The sequence below is a fragment of the Lingula anatina genome, chromosome 4 (genome assembly GCF_051362555.1).
Source record: "Lingula anatina isolate TDL-2025a chromosome 4, LinAna3.0, whole genome shotgun sequence".
NCBI classification, from domain to species: Eukaryota; Metazoa; Brachiopoda; class Lingulata; order Lingulida; family Lingulidae; genus Lingula; species Lingula anatina.
The window spans coordinates 26,795,385-26,812,289 of record NC_141770.1 but is presented as its reverse complement, the minus strand read 5'-3'; the positions used below and the strand labels follow the sequence as shown (position 1 = coordinate 26,812,289).

The window sequence follows — 16,905 nt, the reverse complement described above, 5'->3', positions numbered from 1 at the left end:
ACACTGTTCATACGTTTTCTCTGCCCACCAGAATGTCATCTTTATCATGCTGACGTAATAGGGAAAGTACGGCGCCTAATTAAGCGTCTGCTTCGTTTCTAGAATGAACGACTTTGCACAACTCGTGTCAATACCTTTAAGGCTCAGTACCAAGAAAACAGCGTTCACATCCGACTGGGAAGGCCACAGGTTATCTGGAGTCAAGGTCTTCAAATGACGAGGTTTTATAACAATGCTTTATCCTCAGCACGTTCAGAACTGCTGGCAACATAGCAAGAACCACAAGTGAGGAAAGGTTTGCAGATCACAGGATTTTTTTTCTTCGTGATCAGAATGACATATGAACTATACTTCTCATGGCATGGAAGCTCGGCTTGAAATACCATTGATATTATTATACATAGAAATTCAGAACAGCTATACGTGATATTTAATGCAGAATATGGATGACAATAGGAGTTACATACAAACTATTGCACCTTCCGTCTTCTTGGACCACCGAGATAACGGCATATTGTACATCTTAGGGGAAAACGTAAGTTATGCAAGTAACACATCATCTTCACCAGACAACTTCACCATTGCAGTGGACCCCTTTTTCCAAACACTTAAAGACACGGCCTCAGTGGTGCTCCCAATTTGTTACGTTATTGTTCTCCTGGTCGGAGTCTTAGGGAACTCTTTCGTTCTATACGTCATTCTGGCTAATAAGAGCCTCCGAACATGCCCTAATATGCTGTTCCTCAATCTGGCAGTTGCAGATCTTCTTTTCTTGCTCTTCGTTGTCCCATTAGAGACGGCGGTGAACGTCTCCCAATGGGAACTACAACTAGGGGACGGCCTCTGCAAGATGTTGAAATACACCACCTTCGTGACCATGGCTGTCAGCGCCTACTCATTGGCGGCAATCTGCGTGTTCCGGTGCCGTGCGATCGTTTCCCCCATCAGGGCGTCCAAGTATCTGAAGAGAAGACACGCGGCCTGCGTCAGCTTGTTGATTTGGCTCCTCATGCTTGCCTCTAACGTCCCTGTCGCCATGTACCACAGGGAGGTGGCCCAGTGTGCGCCGGTTCCAGAAACCGACTTCCAGTTCTACCTCCTCCTGTCCGTCTTTAGCGGCGTCGACTTCATACTGCCCCTCACCATCACGGCCGTGGCCACCGCAATCATCGTGTACCAACTGAGGCAGAACCGACCTGTCCCAGAGAACAAGAGCCTTGCCTCCGCTGGCTACAATCGGCGCCTTATTGTTCTCGTCGTCACCGTCACTGCAATTTTTGTGGTCTGTTGGGGGCCGTTTCACGTGATCATCATCCTAAAGTCTCTCTGGCTCCACGGTATGGCGACACACGCCTGGGTCGTGGCATCTATAGTGTCCCTTTTTATGGGCTATGCCAACTCGTGCATTAACCCCATCATCTATAATTTCGTCTCCAGAGAGTTCAGGAAGGCGTTCCTACGAACCTGGACCAGATGTACGCCAGCAAGGCAACGCAGAAGTGACCATACTTTGACCAGTTTTAAGTCGTTCCGAACGACAAGTTTTAACGTCCGCGAGCAGCAAGTCAACATTTGGGGTCGCACCAGAAGTACGACGAGCTCTACGAAGTCCTCTCCATGAATACGGCAAGTGACCATCACGCCAAATATTTAAGACGTTCACTAAAACTTGTATATTGACAGCATTTATTGTTGGTTAAGTGTGTTTCCTGAATAGAGGCTATTTACCTGGATGGCAGCCTTTGCCTGATGAAGATGCCCTAGACAGGCATCGGAATATTACAGGTAAACAATTTCAATATTAGCTGTTGATTGAAGAAAAAATTATTTTATTATTACTTTTTGGTAGATGTTAACATTTCCCTGTGTAAAACTGTTGTGAAAATGTTTCTCACGGGTGAAACTCACCGGCTACCTACTTTTACATTATGAAAGTGGCTCAAAAATGTTAACTCAGATGTCAAAAACCCATCTATAGACAGAACCTTTGAAAACTTTTTTCGTCATGCTATACACTGGTATTTAAGTAAAGAGGATAAACTTTTCGGGAAAAAATCAATTTTTTTTTCAATATGAAATTATAACGTTCATTTCTTAACTTAAAGTATTGTATTTTGAATTTAGATATTCCATCCATGCTGTATAAAAAGCTGTGAATTAAAATGGACATGTCAATTAGTTTGCTATACTTGGTCCAATTTTGTTCAAATAGATGATAGGTCCTTAACAAGTAGGCGTGATTATTTTGTAATATCAGATTGTTTTTGTTTTTTTTTTCTTTTATCCGCGCCAATTGAATAAGACTTACCGCTCAAAAATGAATTCTTCTGATCAGCAATATATTATTGTTTGCTGATTTTTATCTATCATTTATTGATTGATTTACACACTTAGTAAAGAGTTACTCACATTGTTAATAAGAACCAGTTATTACTCAATTTTATATTTTAATGTGTGATGTACGTTTATTTTTGTTTTTTCAAATGGCTGTGTTGTTAGGCACATTTCCAGGTAAATGCATTGACTTATCGAACGAGATCATTTCATATAAATAGAACGTTTGCAGCCATCGCTCAGTTCAGAGTCGCCCAAATTATTGACTATTGTATTTTGGTTTTTGTGTACAGTGTATACGTGTTTTCATTTTTTTTATTAAAAGATACAGGGCTACTCCTCGTTTTGTGTTCTCTTTGGGAGAGAGGGTTGTGAGTGGGGGGGGGGACAGGCGGTTCCTGGTTTAAATATTTATTAATAGCCGGGAAATGTGTCAAACGATGGCCTGGGGGAGGGGGGAGTGCGCAATGGGTGCCTCTGTCTATTGGAATATGAAAAGACCCAAGTTCAGTTCCGTTTTGGATCGATTATCTTCTAAATTTGACATGTGTACTCTTAATAAACTGCACTAAACAGTTTTAAAATCACTAACTGAACCAAAAGCACAAATTATTCTCTAATTTTTGTATTTTACTATTTATCGAACTACATGAACGTCACTCTTCTTACATGTCTCTTCTTGGCCTTATGAAAACGTCTGCCTTAACTACACTGTAACAGAGAAATGTTTGTATACCTCGAATTTCTCGAATTGTTTTCACTTTTGAAAGAAACTCCCTGGCTATCGCGTCCCTTGCTCGCTCAACAAGAGCCAGGTCACATCTGGACGCTTTTGGGTGATTTACGAGTTAGATGGCATCTTTAAAAAATAACAATTTTGTTTTGCATCACTTTTACCTGTACTCCTAAAATGAATGGTCATTATGATTGGTTTGACATTTTTTTTTTTTTTTTTTTTTTTTTTTTTTTTTTTTTTTTTTTGCAAAACTGTATATGCATGATCGCATAATCGCAGACTTCTAAGATGATTGCAGGTCACCTGTACTGCTAACTGTCTTAATTATAATTACCGCCTCTGCTTAGTAACAATTTGTCATTATTAACACACGTGAACAACATTTGACTACAAGATATTATTTATATTTATTATCCAAAAATAAGGTCGGGTTAATTGAATGTCAACGTCGGCTGATTGACATTTTAGAACTTTGGTTCTTGGCAATAATTCTTAAGCATATATTTCTATTTTTACCTGTGCGAGTTAAAATCACTGGCCTTCGTCCAGACTTCGTAAATAACTTGAAACTAAGAAGCCTAGAGCTCCACCCCCATGGCTTATCTATATTTATAAAATACGAGCAACAACAATTAGATACCGAGCTGCTAATATTATGGACAGGAAATTGCTATATGTAGGTGTCCGGCTCGTTACAAAGACAGCTCTGAAATGAGTCGAAACTTTTAGATCAAAATGCGGTCCACTTCAGTTCAAAACAAACCCATAGTATTTCACATAGCTGAAATAAGGAAACGTTAAGCGTGTGCTTCTTGTGACAAAACGCGCGATCTGTGCAATATGAGTAATCGCTTCCTCAACGGTACGATTTTACGTTGAGAGAGAGAGAGAGAGAGAGAAAGCGGTTTACAGACACCCGTTTCATAACAGCGCTGCACATAAAACCTACAGCGAATAAAGAGATGGTTCGTAGCGGAATCGACCACACTTGTTCAGAAAACCGTCACAGGAACGGCATGATGTGATAATAATTTACTAGAAACGGCGGAAGTGTCATGCCTACACGTAAGCGGCCGCACGTGGAGTCGATCGCAGAAACAAATTAATCAATACTAATACAAGTTAGCATTTTATACGGAAGAGGTTGAGACGAGGAATTACAAATCCAAGGGACGTCACAGCGGGTGTGTGTCCCCCCCCCCTTCCCCCTACTCCACCCTAATTTCTCCCTCTCACAAAAAGTTAAACGAATCATCTTTTTTTAAAATTAATTTATTCTTCTTTTTATTCATTTGTTTATTTATTTACCGTATCCCGTACCACATATGTCAAAGTTAAAAGCTGGGACCTGCTCATAATAGTCCCCAGTGATCTGCTGTAGAACCGCCAGCTGTGTAACCAATGGTTTAAGTACATAATAAACCGTGCACAGCGTTCGACGCAGATTCAGATTTCCTTTGACTACAATACAGCTCACGTTTCTTTCTTTTCCACGAAATGAAGCAAAGGCCACGGATCCCTGCCGAGAAACGTATCTTTTCTCTTTTCTAAGTATTTTCCGTTAAAGTTCAGGTAACAGGAGGATGAAAGGGGTTGGCCTGGGGTCGGGTGGGGGTTACACGGGGATAAAAATGTCCACTCAGGTGAAAACGGGGGATTAGAACAATCTTACCATGTTTAACACTCGGATGAAAGAAAAATCTTTGTTTCGTCTCATTTTGCTAATTCCGCTGCAATTATTGTTCCCGGCATAAAATCGCCAGCGCAGCATCTATAATTAATTTGCGCTTTCGATTTCTTTGACATTAAGCAACATCAAAGTTTTCAGAGATTTTTTATTGTTCTTCATTACATTCATGACAATAGAATTGCACAATGTGAGTTTTTCCATGCATCTTTTGCTCCAGTGTTTCTCTTTGTGTCAAAGACAATAATTTATCCTATTATTATTATTATTATTATGCAAAATGTAGCAATTTTTACTAATTTTGGACAAAAAAAAACAGCAGCGACAGAAACGCTTCTCCTTCATTCTGCCTTAAATAAATTACGTTTTATAATGGACGTGTACAACTTAATAATTTCCATTACGACTATTAAATAAAGGGTACTAATGCAATGCTAGCAGCTCCAGTTTTTGTCAATCAAACACGTGACTGCAATTTTTCAGCACTGCCGAGTGCTTTTCCCTTCTTTTTCTTTCCTTTTGAAATACTGAAACCGAGTCAAACATAACAAACGTGATGACAATAATATATATATATATACAAACTATATACAAGACAAAGTTAAAAATAACTAAATATTAGCACAAAACATTCAATGCTATCAATTTTTCTACATAGAGATATTGCTGAACTTTTTCTTTTTTTTTTTTTGGTGAAGTATCATTTTTACAACTTGTCTATTGGTCCATGTAGTCGACTAATTATTCTCATTCGTGAAGGTTTGTGAAGGAAAATATTAGGGTAAACTTTGTCCCTAATTGATCCATAATCAGCTTCAGGTAAGCTAAATCTCAACTGCAGACAAACTTAAATTCAACTCAAGTTGCCAAGGTCTACAAACCCTATAATTTGCGGGGAAATCCTTCGGCTGGAAGAAGTGTCCAACTCAAGGAGTTATATCGATATTCATCTGTGAACTTGAATCCCCCTGTGCCAGGAGAAATTTCTCATTATTTTGTGGAAAAATACCACAATTGAAAACCACTCGACAGACTCGAGTCAAGGCTGGAGAGTTTTGTGGCCTGTATCCTTGGAAAAACACCAGGAAAAATTGATTGGAAACAATTTCACCAGCTGCACGTGCATAATTAAAAAGAGGATACATGACGACATATACCAGATTCTATATAGACAAAAACTCAGTTGTCTGCACTTCAAAAATTCTAACACTGAAGACAACAGGAAACATTATTAGCTGAGAAATCTTACAGACACATGCATTCCTTTGTCTACCATGGAAACTTACCAGCCGTGACAATAACTATTTCAAATACTAAAACTTATTTCCCCAACTAAAATTCCAAAAGCTTAATACATTACTTACTTACAGTAAAATAAACCTAGTAGTGAACAGTAAGTGAACAGACCTGGTCATGAGATAAGATGGTAGTCATGTCTAGTTGGTTTCTACACTGTACACAAATGTTTCACGTCCATATTACAATTTTCTATGCAAGTCTCACAATAAGTAAATAAATACACTTAGCACCAGGGACTGCTTCAGCCTTCAAAAATTATTATTTTTATTATCTTGCAACCCTTTTTCTGTTCAACTTCAACTCGTCAGTTATAAATTTTCAACTGGAGGTCAGAAGCAGCTACGGGGGGGGGGGGGGGGGGGGGGGGGGGGGTGAAGGGAGCTCATTGTTCCCTCTTCAACTGAGGTTTCAAAACCGATGTGTTTCTTTTTAAAGAAAAATACCACCAGGTCTAAAAATATCATAAGAACCTCAGGGTGAAGATGATATCTTGTGACAATGGCAGAGGGGTATTGTAATCAAGCCCACCCTGTGATATCCCCCTCCCCCCCCCCTCCCCCTCCTCCCACCACAGAATAAACAAGGCATATTGCACACAACAAACAATATACATGGTTACATACAGAAGAGGACTAATGTACAAGCTTTTATCCTCTGCGGAATTAAGACTAGAGAATCAGAGAGGCATAGCCACCTTTTTGGTTGGTACCAAAGGCCAGGTTTGGCACAGCAGTGAGATAATACCAAACACCAATTACGCATATTCCTAAATAAACAGAACTAAATTACAGGAAGACCCTCCTTAACAACAGATTGGAATTGTAGGTGAAAAAAAAAATTTGCAAACCCTTTGCCATTCTAATGGAAACATTTTTCCCAGCATTCAATTTGGATAACTTAATATTAAAACTATGATATCATCATACATTACGAAGCTTATACAGCAAAAACAAAGCTAAGCCAGCAAAAATGTTTGACATTTGACACATCCAAAGGCATAAAGACAACAAAAGACTAATGGATGAATACCTTAAGTGAAATATCCAAAGTCAAAGTGACAAAATAATCTGAGGTGATTGACAAAATGTAGGGGAATGTCTTATTACATTTTTTTTTCTTTTTTAAATCTTGAAGTCATTCAACTTCCTGTTGACCATATATTCAAACTATGTACATCCTTTGTGTCAGAGCATCCATATTATATGTAATTACAAGTTATTCATAAAAATAAGACCTACCCATTTTTCTTAGAATCTCAATTAGACATGCTCACATATGAAGCAGTCTGCAATCTCTTTACTTAAGTCTAGTTGAGATTAAGATAAATTTAAACCAGGATTCCAAAATGCCAGAAAAGGATTAATCTCATTTTTCAATGTAACTATTAACAGATTCAATGTTTGTTTGTTTGGTTTTACACTGTGAATGTCAACTGTTTTTTATTGATTAAACACACAAGCAGTCCATTACTTCACAAATCTGCTGCACCGAAGCCCACAGCAATTCTCACCACAACTCCATACTCCCTGGTCATGTCTTGATTTCCCTGGGGTCCATTTAACAAAACATTTTAGCCCAAAAATAGCACTAAACCTTTAGTTCAAAGATTTGGTCTGCTTCAGATTAAGATAAATGGAAAGTGAAAGATGCACTGGTATGAAGTCATAGCCATGTGCATCTTGCTTGAGAGCAATCGGTGTTTTCATCTGTTTGGCCTTCCATTGATTCACCTTGCAAAAAAGTTGACTGAAATGTTGGTCTTTATGTGTAAAAGTCTGAAAGGTCAATTCAATATTTGGGCTGAAGATCTCCTGTGACATAGGGTCCCTGTGTGAAAACTCCTTAACTTTCTGGTCTTGTGTAATTCACCAGACGCTGACCAACCAGGTACCTTGGTGAAAAAAAAACCATGATTACTAAACCAATGATTGATTATTTGTAAGTACTAGACCATTTTTTTAGCTCTGCCTTAATGAAATGCACATGTTGCAGGATTTTAAATTGTATGCTCAAAATATGAAACCCTTGTATTCAAACCAAGCCAATCACATAACGCTGTCAATTGATGCATTTTTGTGAATTAAATTAGACTACAAGAGGTTAAGAAATCTGTAACACTTTTGTCTTCCCGTTTCCCAGACCTCTTGAGTTGAACCTGAACCAGGAAAGAGCCATAATTTATTGAATCAAGACACAGAGCTGCCTTACTTGTCGTTCTTGATGTGTTCGTAAAGTTTTCTGAACTGCTTCACCTGCATGGTGCAGAACCCTACAAAGGTCAACAAGGTCAGGAGGGAAGGATAGATTCTCCTGTACACTAGGTTCTCTGTCTCAAAGTCCACCCCTAAAAACATGTAGAAAGTGAATAAATAGAAAGTAAATAAAGAAATATTTATAAGCCCTACAGCAATTGTACATAACACACCAAAGAAAAAAAATAGAAATTCCACTCCAGTGACACACTATATTAAAGGCAATGTGATAGGAAGCATCAGTAATAAAACAATTTTTCAGTCTCATTAAAGAAAAACAATATAATTCATTTTAAAAAGTTTAAAATTAATAAATCAAGACCCCGTATTAATCCTTTAAAACCACACACTGAGCATTTAAACACTGGAATAAAACCAAAAGATTTTTTTCAAAATATGTGTATAGAATGCCTTTATACTCACCAAACATTGGCACGATACTTTTAGCTACAACATAGGGTGCTGCCAGTGACATACTGAGGCAGCCTATCACTGGGATACACAGATTGGTGAGAATGAAGGTGAGATTCATATTACGCAGGCCATCGTTATACACCTGGGGAAAGAAATTGGACTACAATAAGCTGTGTTTTCATTGTATATGTACCAGATGGTGAAATTAATGGAACAGAGTTTCTATCATCATTTTACAGTAATTGAGCTGACTTGGGTATACATGTAGTCCAAAACATATCAAACACATGTCTAATATGGATTATTTTAAATTTATAATCTTTAAGTTGAACTGGTCTGGGAATCATATGATTGTATACAGAAATACAAACATAGCTGGTTAAAATTTTGTTCTGTGATTTACAACTCGTTTAGCATGTGAATCCCCCCCCCCCCCCCCAACACCCACCGTCAAGAGGAAATTTGACAACCCCAATATCAAAATGCCAGTCAGAACTTACCCGTTCCATGACATTTTTGAGCCACCACTGTGGACCCATCATGGTCACGGCACAGATGATTTTAGCATGAAGTACTCCTAGAGCCCAATCCTGGAGTGAAAGAGGGTAACGTAGGCAAAGGACACAGGATAAACTTACTTTTCAATTACTAAACTGAAAAGTATTAATTTTGTATGCATTTTCTTACTAATGATATTAATATTTCCCCTTTGAAACACTATGCTATCTAAGCACTGTGAAAAATGAAATGTAAGCAAATGTTGTAAGGAGAATAAAAAGGACTGCAGTCAACCTTTTAGTACTTTAAAATCTATAATTAACCAAACTGAATATAATTCCATGAAACTTCCTGCAGAAATAAAGAATTACATCTAGTTAAAATATGGTGGATAATATACGAGATGTCAAAATTCAAAGTTTCATGATTCTTGCTTTTTTATTGTTATCTTTTGTATTTGTCTTACTGTTTCATCCTCTCATATATTTTGGCATTGGATATATATGAATGAATTAGATAAAAACTATGAAAACGAATCACTCTTTCAATGGGGAAAATTGTGAATTTGTGAGATACTGCACCTTTTAAGGCATAGTGCATTCTTAAAAGTAGGGCATTCTCATTGAACGTTAGCAACGAAAATGAAAAGTAGGCTACTTTATACTTCCATTCTTTACAAAAAAGCACCACAAATGATACACAGAAATGTTTTTTTCTTTACTATTTATCCTATTACAAAAATTGTGTTGGAAATATTGATAATTTTTGTCCCATTTAAAAGATAGAGTCATTACCGTACACCCTTACCTGCCAAGGAAAGAAGACTGGGGTTTGGTTCAGTGGTACCCTTAGTGGCGCCACCACCACCAACTCAAACAACAGCCCCAGTAACAGTGGCGCCACCCCTATCAGCAGGAATGCTATCATCAGAGACTTCAGGGCCTGCAACGACAAATGGAAATCATTGATGGTAACAGCTACTTGGAATTGTCCGGATAGTCTAGTCTATCTGATCATGTGATGGGAAGGATGCTCGTTTTTTGGGGGATATCAATTGTTTGAGAGAGCTGTGGCGTAATTTAAACATTTTTAATTTGTCAAGTTCTCTATAAAACACAATTCTCAAGGGAGGGTTGCCTTGGTTTGAACTGATGAAGATTTTAAATTGTGTGCATTCATTAATTGGACAACTTCCTTCTTGAGATGTTGACATTTTTGAAACCCACGTTACTCCCTTCATTCCCCATACTACCCAGTGTCCACTCACCAGTAGCGTCCACTCCTTCACCTTGGTCATAATAGCTGCCCAGCCCTGTGGTATCCACTGGTAGAGGACAGCCCCCAGTCTCAGCACCACCCAGCAGACATACAGTCCACAGGCCGCAGTGTACAGCTCATGGATCCTTACGGACCCCATCCAGAGAGACATCAGCATACGACCAAAGAAAACTGAAAATATCAATCACTGTTTACTTATTTTGATTTCATGCATGTGTACAACAGGTAGATCCTTATGGAGCCCATCCAAAGAGACATCAGCATGCGACCAAAGAACACTGAAAACATCAATCACAATGAATTTACTCATTTATACTTCTGTTGAGTGTACAGTACAGCAGGTAGATCGATCCTTAAGGTCCCCATTCAAAGAAACATCAGCAGGCAACCAAAGAATACTGAAATTTTCAATTTACAGTAAAAGAAAAGCTTGATGAATGATTCCCAAGAAACATCAGATGACAGACATAGAAATAAATATAAATCACAGTAGTATAAGTTTCCATTTCTAAAGATTTCAGTCTTAAAGTGTGAATAAACTTTGGGCCTAAAGTCCTTGGCCTAAAACTTTCCCATGAAATTCTGCAAGGGGTTATAAGATTACTATGACCAACTCATTTATAAAAGCAGTAGTTAACTTACCTGGCAAGATTAAGGTGACTAGGCTGGCAAGAAATAGTAATTAACTTACCTGGCAAGATTAAGGTGACTAGGCTGGAAAGAAATAGTAATTAACTTACCTGGCAAGATTAAGGTGACTAGGCTGGCAAGAAATAGTGTGGACCACATCAAGACAAACAACAGCATCATCTGCAGAAGAAAAATTGGATTTTAGAAATCAAATTATCTACATGCACAAACTGATTTTTTTATCTTGATTTTCATTTGAGTAAATATGTACAAATAAACAAAATTATGAAACAAGTGTTGCTCTTACCCTAATGAAGAAAAAACTTGGTTTGTGAAAAGGCTGATAGCCTGAGGGTCCTCCCTGATGCAGTAATGCTTGATGAATTGCACCCAAATTTCCAACAGCTTGGGCTGCCCCCTGGTGACCTGCAGCCCCATGTGCTGCCACCTGGTGACCTGCAGCTCCATGTACTGCCCCCTGGTGACCAGCAGCCCCATGTGCTGCCCCCTGGTGACCTGCACCATGTTGAACTGCCCCAACAGGGGCTTCAACATTTTGTGCTGCCTCCTGGTGGTCCAACAAATTGACAGCTTGTAGTGCTGCCCCCTGGTGACCAAGTAAATCTACAGCTTCTTCTGCTCCTCCTTGGTGCTCTGCCTCTTGTGCTGCCCCCTGGTTCCCCAGCTCCTCTTGTACAGCTTGTGCTGCCCCCTGCTGACCTGGCTGTGCTGGTAATATTATATTTGGAGCAACTCTCTCTGCACCATCAGTGTCCTACAGAAATAGATCAATACAATTTTTTCACACAATTATATATATTACATTCAATGAAATTATTTTCAAGACACCTTTATCTGCTCCTAGGGCACAGTCATGACAACAGTCCATATTAGAGTACCAACTGCCCTTACCGAGGGCTAAATGTCCATAGAAGACTTCTCAACCAAAATCAAAAGCTTACTTTTATAACATAGTCAATGTCTATCAGTCTGAGCCCCAAAATATTGAAAAACTATTCTTGCCCCAGGCCCCTGACCTTACCTCTGGTGAATCCCCCAGGAGATAAGACTTGAGGTCCAGCAGCCAGGCCACGCCCACTGTCCACCCCCTGACCAGACCCTTCAGCCAGGTCCTGGTGTGACCCTGCTCCAGGAGAGCTGGCAGCACCACCTGGAGGAGAAGGAGCTCCAGGGACAACTCACTGACTGGGGCATCACTGGAACACATGAAGGCTCAGAGGTAAAGTAGTGATATCACACTAGCCACATGTATTATTATTATTATCAGGCCCGTAGCCAGGGGGGTTCGGGAGGTGCGAAAGATCCGCCCCTTTTGTCAGGAAAAGGTCCATTTTGGGTAAAATTGTATCTAGGTACACATAAGTTTCATTGTAAAAGGTCCACTTTTTCAGAAAAAGAATCCCCTTTTGAATTTGCAGGCTACAGGCCTGATTATTGATCATTGCTGTTTTAACCAGTAACTTCAGTTGCTTAAGAAAGCAAAATATACATTATTACAGCTACCAAGATAGTAAACAAGCTCCAAGATTTCCAATAGTTCTAGCCAAATTTATGTCAAATTTTCAGAATGGTTCAAAATGGGCTACCTAAGATTTTGGTGCTGATCCAATTTTCAAATAATTTATTAATAATGAGAACTGAAATGCCTTAGCAGAGGTCTGTACTCTTGGAGTGACTGTCTAGTTTGTATCATGTATAATTGAAATTTTATTTTAAAAAACATATGTTGACATGATAATTCTCCTAGGAACCATTTACAATGAATTTCGTCGACTAAATAATGCACACAAACTCCAAAGGGACTATTGCCTTCAGATAATGCGAAAAGACTAATGTGCCTCCTCGTTTCCAATGTACTAATATGATCACCAGTTTTTACTATATTCTACTCAATGACATGAGATTGGTCAGTCTGTAAATCTGATTGCATTCAGCAAGACCAGATACAGTTTGTGTGTATTAGCTAGGTGGACATAACTCATTGTGAATGGTCCCTGATACAGTTAGTGTGTATTAGCTAGGTGGACATAACTTATTGTGAATGGTCCCTGATACAGTAAGTGTGTATTAGCTAGGTGGACATAACTCATTGTGAATGGTCCCTGATACAGTTTGTGTGTATTAGCTAGGTGGACATAACTCATTGTGAATGGTCCCATAGTTACCTTGATAACATAATATGGTAAGGTAGAAATCCTGGGATCAGTTTCTTGATCAACTGAACTGGGAGCCACAGCATCAGGAGAACCGTGGTACCAAATATCACCTGCAAGACAAGACCACAGTGAGGTGAAATAGCTTTCTCTTCACCTCTTGTGTAAAGATGGTAAAATTGTGATCAAGGCCTTTTGATGAAGAACTGAAATACCATGCCTCAAAGGTTAAAAGTGTAATGTTTCTTTAGAAATGATTTTTAACCAATGAAAAAAGTGGCACCACAAGGTGTAAAGCAAGGTTTAATGTTGCAAAATAACTTACAATGAAAGTTTGTCTTAATTGAATATGATGCTTCAGTCAGGCAAATAAAAATTCAAATAGACACTGTTATGTAAGGCATGCATTCACTCTTGATTACATGGGATTTTTTATCAGGAAGCCCAATTATTGCACACGTCTAATTTCACAATACAACTTAGTTAAAAACTGGTCTTAACTTAAAAATGAAATTTTAGTTATCTTTAACCCAAGATTTGGTAGTAGTCAGCTACAAAGAAAAACAGTTCAAGCATGTTTTCGAAAAGGTAAGATATGGTAAATGTTAAAAACTTTCAGATTTCTTTACTTTACAACTTCAACTTTACTTGGTAAATGGTTAAAGTAGAAATTCATGGAATCATATTAATTTTATTTGGATATAACCACAAACCTACCATGCTTGCCAAAAACCTCCTCATGTGTCTCAACACTGGCAGGTGGATCATCTAGCCGGGGAAATAATGGAAAGAAAATTCATTAGCTATTCACCATTAACATTTTTATCATGGCTGATATAATGTTCTTTTATAACTGACTACCTTAGGTATTCCAATATTCCAAACAACTCAGTTGTTTGAATGACCCTTTGCCAAGGTTTAGTTCCTCATTTCAGTGCACTTTACATCAGCAAACTTTTCAAAACTTTTAAAACATCAAGATTGTGTAAGAATTTCTATAACAATATTGTTTTGTGGAAATTTATTAATTACATTTGTATGAATTTCAGAAACTATTACTGTAACTAGAAAAATAAGAAAATTTACTTAGATATGTTTCAATTAAAAGCTTTTTTTCCTCTGAAAGAATAAATCATTTGTAGAGCATTCCTTGAGAGAAGACCTTGCAAGGTAAAAAGGCAATAAAACTACAACCAGGAATATCTTCAGAGACCTTTGATTCAGTTGAATAACAGTCCATTCATCAAAATTGTGATATCTTGTTGACTTAGTCACTTACAAACAAACCAAAAAGAAAAAACAAACCTGATAAAACCTTCACCTTATTTGTTGGCAGAGAAAATAAGTCTGAAAATTTTACTGTATCAAGAAAAGCCTAAAAATAAACTAATTATATAAGTTATAAAACCAACATCTTGAGGAAAACAATTTATTTTGTCTAAAAATGTCATTTCCTTTGTCTAAAAATGTCATTTTCCAGAAACCACACTACTGTTTTCAAGCTCGAGCTTATACCAGATAATTTGGTGTCCTCTGATATTTGCATCAGTTTCGGTCTGTAATGTCATCATTCAACCCTAGTCTATAGATATAATATGAATGTACTATTATGTACAGCATCTGTTCAGACCACAATAAAAAAAATTCTATCCACAATTATTAGCTCTCATACCACAACTTCCTTGGCAAACAATATGAAAAAAAAAACTGATTAGGTTAGAAAAACTCCATGTCCAAATAACTGTACTGTCAGCACGTCAACAAGCGTGCTCTAACAAACAAACAAAAAAATCATGAAAGAAAATAACCTCCAACGTTGACAATGAAAAAGTAGTTCAGGACATGTCGTAACAACATCAGGAAGAGAATATTTATCTTTCCATTTCAATCTACAATGAATCACAAGAACATGCTGAAATATAGCTGTTAGCCAGGAAAAGAACAATAGTAACCAAGTAGGAATTTATACACCTCTGGGAAACCTAACTGGCAATTAATACCAAATAATGCTTATTGTGGATCAAAATTCATTTCTTTGGCGTAGCATTATACACTCAAAATTACAACAATAGTATTTTTCCCATTAATATCTAAACATAAGTTATTTGTTTCCCACTTTTCAGCACCTAACAAAACACCTTCATTAAGTAATGAAGTGGAAACAATTTCCCTAGAAGATATCTGTTTGGACAGCTACATATTATATGTATTTAACCAACAGATAAAAACTTTAGGACTGAACTAATAAAGTGCAACCTATCCCTGGCCAATTTTCTATAACAATCTACAGGCTTGGTGTTCCTTAGTCCTAATAGAACAGAGGCATAGGAGGTACAAAATACAATAAATATAATTTGTCATATTTCTGAGCCTAATCTTGGAGTGTATAATGACTCTTTTCCTCTCACCACTAGCCTCTTATATCACATTTGAAAATTTTGAATCACTGCTAATTATAATTTGTCATATTTCTGTGCCTAATCTTGGAGGGTATTATGACTCTTTTTCCTCTCACCATGAGTAACCTTTTATATCGAGTTAAACTTTGAATAATTGCTAATTATAATTTGTAACATTTCCTTGCTAAATCTTGGCAGGTGCCTTAACTCTATTCCTCTCTCACCACTAACCTCTTGTATTTGGTTTAACTGTAAATCACTGCTAATTATAATTTATAACGTTTCTGTGCTTAATCTTGGCAGGTATAACAAATATCTTTTCCTCTCACAACTAATAAGTATTATATCAGGTTAAACTCTGAATCATTGATAATTATAATTTGTAACATTTCTTGGCAGGTAGCTTTCTTTTCCTCCCACAACTTACCTCTTGTGTGGGGTTAAACCCAGGATCATTAATTGCTTACTATTATAATTTGTAACCTTTCCGTACTTATCTTGGCAGGTGTCATATCTCTCTTTTCCTCCCACCACTTACCTCTTGTATGGGGTTAAACTCTGGATCATTAATTGCTTTTTATACTTTGTAACATTTCTGTAATTAATCTTGGCAGGTTTTATAACTCTCTTTTAAATTTCCTTTCACCACTTACCTCTTGTATGGGGTTAAACTCAGGATCATTTAAGTTTCTCAGAAACCAGAGCACTCCTGGTCTCAGAACCTCTCTCAGAAGCAAGATAAAGGAGGCGAAGTAGAAGACGTAAACCATCCCTACAAGCCAGTGAATAAACATGGATGTTCCGGGAGCGTTACTGAAACTCTTTTCTCGGTCTTTTAAAGTGGCATCGAACATTGCCTACAACAAAGGCACACAATATAGTGAGAACAGCTATAATTCCAGCAAGAGCCAACTTAATCTTTTATTAACCACCCTTCTGACACCAACTTTAAGTGAATAATTAATGTAATATAAATAATAATATGTCTATTTTTCAAATACAACATATAAAATCCATTTTCATCGTACATAAATTTTTTAATTAATTACATTTTTAAAACCAACACATATTATTATAATATTATTACTATCATTATTATTATTATTATTATTATTATTATTACTATTATTATAAATGGAGCATGGTCTATACGGGGGCGTCTCGATAGTCCGAAGGTTCATTGGTCCAAAGGTTCATTGGTCCG

General features: G+C 37.5%; 2 protein-coding genes across 3 annotated transcripts in view; one reads left to right on the top strand and one right to left on the bottom strand.

Annotated features, from left to right (window-relative positions):
- Window positions 1-31: 31 nt before the first annotated feature.
- LOC106154578 (allatostatin-A receptor) lies at window positions 32-2,661 on the top strand. Its single transcript, XM_013528970.2, has one exon. The coding sequence runs from the start codon at window positions 434-436 to the stop codon at window positions 1,619-1,621; it is 1,188 nt and encodes a 395-aa protein (XP_013384424.3). The 5' UTR covers window positions 32-433; the 3' UTR covers window positions 1,622-2,661.
- A 2,226-nt stretch (window positions 2,662-4,887) lies between these two features.
- LOC106175523 (E3 ubiquitin-protein ligase MARCHF6) overlaps window positions 4,888-16,905 on the bottom strand; it is a 28,244-nt gene continuing 16,226 nt past the window's right edge. Inside the window, exons 15-27 of one of the 2 annotated variants that reach the window (XM_087010882.1) lie at window positions 16,355-16,558; window positions 14,020-14,070; window positions 13,315-13,415; window positions 12,171-12,345; window positions 11,615-11,903; window positions 11,436-11,584; window positions 11,239-11,308; window positions 10,488-10,669; window positions 10,028-10,162; window positions 9,223-9,312; window positions 8,732-8,864; window positions 8,265-8,400; window positions 4,888-7,947 (exon numbers count right to left, since the gene is read on the bottom strand). In XM_087010882.1, the coding sequence (XP_086867008.1) occupies window positions 7,899-7,947; window positions 8,265-8,400; window positions 8,732-8,864; window positions 9,223-9,312; window positions 10,028-10,162; window positions 10,488-10,669; window positions 11,239-11,308; window positions 11,436-11,584; window positions 11,615-11,903; window positions 12,171-12,345; window positions 13,315-13,415; window positions 14,020-14,070; window positions 16,355-16,558 (1,764 nt within the window). In that variant the 3' untranslated portion in view covers window positions 4,888-7,898. Of the gene's footprint in view, window positions 7,948-8,264; window positions 8,401-8,731; window positions 8,865-9,222; window positions 9,313-10,027; window positions 10,163-10,487; window positions 10,670-11,238; window positions 11,309-11,435; window positions 11,904-12,170; window positions 12,346-13,314; window positions 13,416-14,019; window positions 14,071-16,354; window positions 16,559-16,905 lie in introns of both variants that reach the window. The other variant, XM_087010881.1, reaches the window with a different exon arrangement.